A 7,177-nucleotide genomic window follows, 5' to 3' on the forward strand; every position below is an offset into this window, starting at 1 on the left:
TCTAAGCGATCTTCTCCAAGTGTCCACCTAGGTGTAACTCTGTCAAGGCTGGAACAGCCGTATCCCAGCTAAGAGGCAAAAAAAAGAGTCAACAATAGAACGGTGTAGAGGTGCACGGGACATAAAAAAATTCCCAAGCGAACAACAAAAATCTCCAACTGGGCACTGGCACCCATGTAAATGGCAAAGAGGATCCGAAAGCAACAGATCCTGTCATAAGGCTTCACGGTGGTGTGCGCGTGCGGGTATGTCCTCTCCGGCTCTGCTGGGACCATATTGGTGACAAGGGCCTGGCTGATGTCGTCGGAGATACAGAGCGGGACCTGGGTATAGGGCCATCCCTGGAGATTATTCCTAGGCCCAAAAGCACATCTTCTCCGTCTTGGTAGGTAGAAAAATAATGCGTCTTCCCGTTATAGGTAAATGAGAGGCGGAAAGGAAAAGACCATCTGTATTTGATCTGCCGGTTGATGAGATGAGCCAGTAAAGGTTTCAGCGACCTCCTCTTTTGTATGGTGGTTTGGGAGATATCTGTGAAGATTTGGATCGGGTGACCTTGTAATGTGAGATCAGATTTGAAGCGAGCCGCCACCATCACTTTTTCTTTAATCCTATAGAAATGCGGTTTAACAAGGACATCTCTAGGTAGGCCATCTTGTCGCGGGGATGTCAAGGCGCGATGAAAGCGATCCAATTCCAAATGAAGGGGTGTAATATCAGGAATGAGGTCAGTCATAAGAGCATGTATGGTTGGTTCTAGGTCGGTGATGGACTCAGGGAGGCCTCTTATTCAGAAATTATAGCGGCGGGACCTATTCTCCAGGTCCTCAATTTTATCCTGGGCCTGATCCAGGCGATCTTGCAAGGAGACTATCAGTTTATGATTCTGATTGACCCTCTTCACAGTGCCATCTACCTTAGACTCAATGGAGTCCAATCCGTTGCCTATGTCCTGGAAGTCCCCCTTTAAGTCCGCTGTAATAAGTGCACAGGCTTTGGAAAGTTCCTGCTGCAGCAGAGCTGAGAATCTGGCGATCAACACCGAGTCTCCCGAGTATGATTCCTGGGGAGGAGGGGGGGCAGAAGAAGCCAGGGAGCCCCCTTGACTCAGCGCCAATTCGGCAATGTCCGCCATCTGCCTATCTAAAGATGAGGCTGGTGAGACTGCCTCCTCAGAGGAGGCCTGGTATGGGGAGAAGTGTGGTGCCGGTGCCTGTGAGTGTTGCGAGGTGTCCCCTTGTGATTGTGAGGAGAAGGGATCTCTTACCTCCTCTAGAATAACCGCTGGAGGCGCCCGTGATTCAGGGCGGGAAGGCGCCGAGTGTGAGGGCGGAGGGCCGCTCCGAGCAGTGTCCTGGGAGGAGAGGGGCGCGCTGAAGGAGAAGGCTGGAGCACTGGCTGGTGTTTCTTTTTCGTGTTCCCAGATGTCTTGCGATGCAGCATCGCCTCCACTGCAAGCTGCGAATCCTCCGGAGCCTCTCCCCTCACTCTAGCCGCTGATTGTTGCTGTGGATCTGCCGGGATGTGCAGAGCACGGTCAGAACATGTCCGACGTCGGCGACGCGCTTTTAATTAAGGATGCATGTATCATCCTGTCACCATTTGAGGAGGCCACATAGATGGTGAGCCGGGACGATGCACGCATCAGTGACACTATCCCGCTAGTCTACCTGCTGGAGCACATGCTGCATGGAATAATGGACAGGGCACTTGAGGCAGAACAGCGGCAGGAAGAGGAGGACTTCCTTTCCTCACATGGCCCCCTTTATGCAGATATTATTCCTGCAGGGCCACAAAACACACAGGAGGAAGAGGAGGAGGATGAGGGCTTCGGCAGCATGGATGTAGAAGATAGCATACAGCAGTCTTCAAGGGATGGTTTTGATTCCCCAGAAACCCCAGGAGTTGCACGTGGTTGGGGAGAGGTTGCTCCTGCTGACATTGTCATCCTTAGTGACCCAGAGGACTCAGAAGCTCATGTCTCCTCCAACTTACGATGCATGGGCTCCCTGATTCTGCAAAGCCTGTGAAAGGACCCGAGGATTCGTGCTATCAAGGAGAGGGATAATTACTGGTTGGCAACCCTTTTTGATCCACATTACAAGGGTAAAATTGCAGAGCTCATCCTGCCTTTGCAGAGGGAGCAGAGGATGAAACATCTTGAGGAGGCCTTGGAAAAAAAATTTGTGTACCGCCTTTCCAGACACTGGGAGCATTCTCCGGACGTGTTTCCGAGGCAGCGGTCAGCCAAAGGAGGAGCGGTGGAGAAGGCGGCCGGCTGACCGATGCCAGGGCTGTCAGGTTTAAGCAACCATTGGCAGCGTCTCCATCATATGGTGCATGATTATCTAGGCGCAACAGCAGACTTGGAGACCTTTCTAGCTGCGCATCCACTGGCTTACTGGGTTTTGAGGAAGGACCACTGGCCAAAACTTGATCAATATGCAATGGAGCTACTGGCCTGTCCTGCTTCCAGCGTGCTTTCCGAATGGACGTTCAGTTCTGCTGGAGGTTTTGTGACAGACAAAAGAGTGCATGTGTCCACAGACTCTGTTGACCAGCTGACTTTTATCAAAATGAACCAGTCCTGGATCAACAAGAGCTTTCAGACCCCTGAATTTTCTAGGGGTCTGCCATCCCTTGAAGACTGCATATGCTGCCAGTCCTATTCCTCTACCTTTATTCTGCTAGCTTCCAACAATGTTTTTGGTTTAGGTCACTACCAACCCCCAAGGCCTAATTTTTCTGCACTTGTATGACAGGTGCATACAATTTAAATGCCGTGTGCCATTTTTACCAGCAAGCCCTGTCCCTGTTCCCTGCTAACTGTGAGGGTTTACGGTGTTCAGGCACCACCAACAGCAAAGGCCCAATTTTTGGCACCTGTATAGCACATGTAATTTCAAATTTGTATGTAATTCTTACCAGCATTCCTGCACCCAGCAAGAGCATCTGCGAGGGCTTGGTTAGGTTGTTCAGGCACCACCAACAGCAAAGGGCCAATTTTTGGCACCTGTATAGCACATGCAATTTCAAATTTGTATGTAATTATTACCAGCAGGTTCTGTTTCTACACCCAGCAAGAGTATCTGCGAGGGCTTAGTTACGGTGTTCAGGCACCACCAACAGCAAAGGCCCGATTTTTGGCACCTGTATAGCACATGCAATTTTAAATTTGTATGTAATTCTTACCAGCAGGTCCCGTTCCTGCACCCAGCAAGAGTAACTGCGAGGCCTTGGTTATGGTCTTCAGGCACCACCAACAGCAAAGGCCCAATTTTCTGCACCTGTATGACAAGTACATGTGATTTCAAATTTGTATGGATTTTTTTTAGCAGCAGGGCCCATTCCTGCACCCAGCAAGGGTAACTGGGAGGGGTTGCGGTGTACTAACCTTCCAGGTCCCCATCACTCCAGCCAGTTTGCATAGCCGCCTTCCAACCTTGGCCAGGTCAGATGACAGCACAGCGCCCCAACTAGATCACTGATAAGAACACATACAACACTTGATCTTTGCCAATTTCAAATTAGTATGGAATTTTTACCAGCAAGGCCTGTTCCTGCGCCCAGCAAGAGTAACTACGAGGAGTTACGGTGTTCAGGCTCCACCAACACCCAAGGCACAATTTTTCTGCGCCTCTATGAAAAGTGACAAGTACACGCGATTTCAAATTGGTATGGAATTCTTACCAGCAGGTCTAATTCCTGCACCCAGCAAGAGTAACTGCGAGGGCTTGGTTACGGTGTTCAGGCACCACCAACACCAAAGGCCCAATTTTTGGCACCTGTATAGCACATGCAATTTCAAATTTATATGGAATTCTTACCAGCAGGTCCCGTTCCTGCGCCCAGCAAGAGTAACTGCGAGGCCTTTGTTACGGTGTTCAGGTACCACCAACAGCAAAGGCCCAATTTTTGGCACCTGTATTGCACATGCAATTTTAAATTTGTATGGAATTCTTACCAGCAGGTCCCGTTCCTGCGCCCAGCAAGAGTAACTGCGAGGTCTTGGTTACAGTGTTCAGGCACCACCAACAGCAAAGGCCCAATTTTTGGCACCTATATAGCACATGCAATTTCAAATTTGTATGTAATTCTTACCAGCAGGTCCCATTCCTGCACCCAGAAAGAGTATCTGCGAGGGCTTGGTTATGGTGTTCAGGCACCACCAACAGCAAAGGCCCAATTTTTGGAACTTTGACAAGTACATGCGATTTCAAATTTGTATGGATTTTTTAGCAGCAGGGCCTGTTCCTGAGCCCAGCAAGAGTAACTGCGAGGGGTTACGGTGTTCAGGCACCATCAACAAACAAGGCCACATTTTTCTGCACCCGTATGACAAGTACATGTGATTTGAAATTTGTATGTATATTTGTATATGACATTTTTTGATTTAGAAATGTCAGTATTGCTGCAGCAGGCTACATACTGTACATCGTAGAGATGCACTACTTTACAGGGACATTCAGGGGACCCCCCAGGGAGGATATTTGAAGGAATTTTTAATTTTTATAGTTTCACTTTAAGCCTCATTAAAATCACTAAATCAGTGCTCCTTTAAAAACTACTGTTTTTAAAAACATTTTTTTCATTGCTACATGTTCCCCAGGTCAGGACCCGGACCCCATACCCTTTTTTGTGGCAATAATTTGCATTTACGCCTTCAAAATGAGGCCGTTTGGTTTTCGAGGTTCGAGTCCCATAGACTTCAATGGAGTTCCTTTGTTTGAATGAACGTATCCTCTGTTGGCGGTGTTCTGGTGCGAACCGAACCGGGGGGTGTTTGGCTCATCACTATTGGGGAGGATGCAAGAAAGCTTTTGGGGGGGAACCCTACACATGTATGTAGCACACTCTGTATTTAGCGCACTCCTGGACTCCACACTTTGTACATAGCACACTGCTGAACCCTGCACTCTGTACACTGCATACTCTTGAACTGCACTCTGACCGTAGCGCACTCCTGAACTACGCATACATAGTCTTACAACAATAATGCTGATGCAGCCCACAATGAAATTGAGTTTGAAACCCCTGCTCTTGGGGAAGAAGTTATCTATGCCAGCCTGCAGAAAGATTGCAATAGCAGCCTGAGAGTGCTGACATTTTTTGGTGGAGCTTGAAACTAGATCCAGAGTAAAGGAAAAAGAAAATGACTTGGTCACACTTGTTCAATTCAAATGCCTATTTGGAGCAAATGCCAACTGTTCCGATGTAGGATGTGTCAGCATACTAGTACTTTTCAAAAACATGCAAAATTATAAACATTTCACATGTGTACAAAAAGGCTCTAGTTTATTCCTCCAATCATATAATATTTAGGTGCTACTTTATCTGCACATTGGGGATAAAGCAATACATGTTTTCATGGAACTAAACTAAATGTCAAAATTTTAATTACATTGTCTTTTTTTTTTTTTCTTTTCCTTTTTTTTGTGCAGGTGCAGTAAAAGTACCCTGAAAATGATGACAGATCCTATTCCAACAACCGATTACAATTACAATTACAATTATTATGAAGAGGACACAATTTGCCAAAAGGACAGTGTCAGAAAGTCACTGAAAATATTTGGACCTGTTTCCTTATCCTTGATTTTTATTTTTGGGCTGGTGGGTAACATACTGGTTGTTGTGACCTTCAGCTGCTACAAGAAAAGCAGGACTATGACTGACATCTTTCTTTTAAACATGGCAATTGCAGACTTACTGTTTATATTTACTCTTCCATTCTGGGCTGTGTATTTGGAAAAGAACGAATGGATTTTCGGGGATGTTATGTGCAAATTAACTAAAAGCATCTACACAATTAATTTCAACTGCAGCATGCTGTTATTAGCTTGTGTGGGTATTGACCGATATGTGGCCATTGTGCAGGTTACAAAGTCGTTTCGACTCAGAAACGTTGCACTGAGTCACAAAGGAGTGATCTGCTTGACAGTTTGGATTGTAGCGACTTGCCTCTCCAGCATAACATGTATATTCAGTGGGGCCTACCGGATAGAATACGATCAGTCCATAGTTTGTGAAGCACTTTACCCAGCTAATTTATCAGCATCCGATTGGAAATTTGCAGGTATAGCTGTGGAAATTGGCGCAGGCTTTTTTATCCCTTTTATTGTTATGCTATTTTGCTACGCATGTATCATTAATACATTGCTGCAGGCAAAAAATTCCCAAAGATACAAGGCAATCCAAGTAATAGTGACTGTAATGATTGTGTTTCTAGTCTGCCAGGTCCCATACAATGTGACACTTCTGATAAAAGCCATTAATTTGTTACAGAAATTTAACATGACATGTCCTAAATCAATAGCAATGGAGTATGCACTCCATAGCACAAGATTGCTAGCCTTTTTTCACTGTTGTCTAAATCCCGTCATTTATGCCTTTATTGGTGTAAAATTCCGAAATTATTTTGTGAAAGTAATGCAAAACGTCTGCTTTTTTCATAAGTTTCCCCTGTTTAGAATACGGAGCTCCAGGTTGTTCTCTGATATGTATTCATCTAGAAGGACAAGTGAGGTATTCCCAAGTGATGGTGGTTCATCTTTTACTGTATAGGACACAAGCAAAAATCATGTGATGGGATATCTTCCCTCTTCACATATAATATAAAACATCACAATAACCAAGATGTACTGTACAGTATATAGCTCAAGTAAATCTATTTCTTTGTTCTAGCTCCCCATTAAAATAATAGCATGCAAATACTGGATATTTGGGGATTTTTTTGTATGTTGAATATACATATAAAAGAAGCAAACTTCTGTTGCATACAACAAGATGCTGCAAAATTAAATGCTTAACCACTTTAGCCCCAGAAGATTTGGCTGCTCAAAGACCAGGCCCTATTTTGCGATTCGGCAATGCGTGACTTTAACGAACAATTGCGTGTTCGTGCGACGATGTACCCAAACAAAATTGACGTCCTTATTTTCCCACAAACAGAGCTTTCTTTGGTGGTATTTGATCACCTGTGCGATTTTTATTTTTTGCGCTATAAACAAAAAAAGAGCGACGATTTTGAAAAAATAACAATATTTTTCAAATTTTTTTATATGAAATTCCCAAAAATAAAATGTAAAAATCTAAATTTTTTAACATTTAAGGGCAATTTGTTTTCTGCTACATATGTTTGGTAAAAAAAATCGCATTAAGCGTATTTTGATTGGTTTGC

At 44.9% G+C, this 7,177-nt stretch overlaps 1 protein-coding gene across 1 annotated transcript; it reads left to right on the forward strand.

Annotated features, from left to right (window-relative positions):
- Positions 1-5,466: 5,466 nt before the first annotated feature.
- Positions 5,467-6,667, forward strand: CCR6 (C-C motif chemokine receptor 6; the record flags this gene model as incomplete). The annotated part of the gene is made up of 1 exon (XM_082252063.1): positions 5,467-6,667. The coding sequence occupies one exon, from the start codon at positions 5,467-5,469 to the stop codon at positions 6,559-6,561; it is 1,095 nt and encodes a 364-aa protein (XP_082108189.1). The 3' UTR covers positions 6,562-6,667.
- Positions 6,668-7,177: the final 510 nt, after the last annotated feature.

The sequence above is a fragment of the Pelophylax lessonae genome, assembly GCF_965119305.1.
Source record: "Pelophylax lessonae genome assembly, chromosome: 3".
Lineage (NCBI taxonomy): Eukaryota > Metazoa > Chordata > Amphibia > Anura > Ranidae > Pelophylax > Pelophylax lessonae.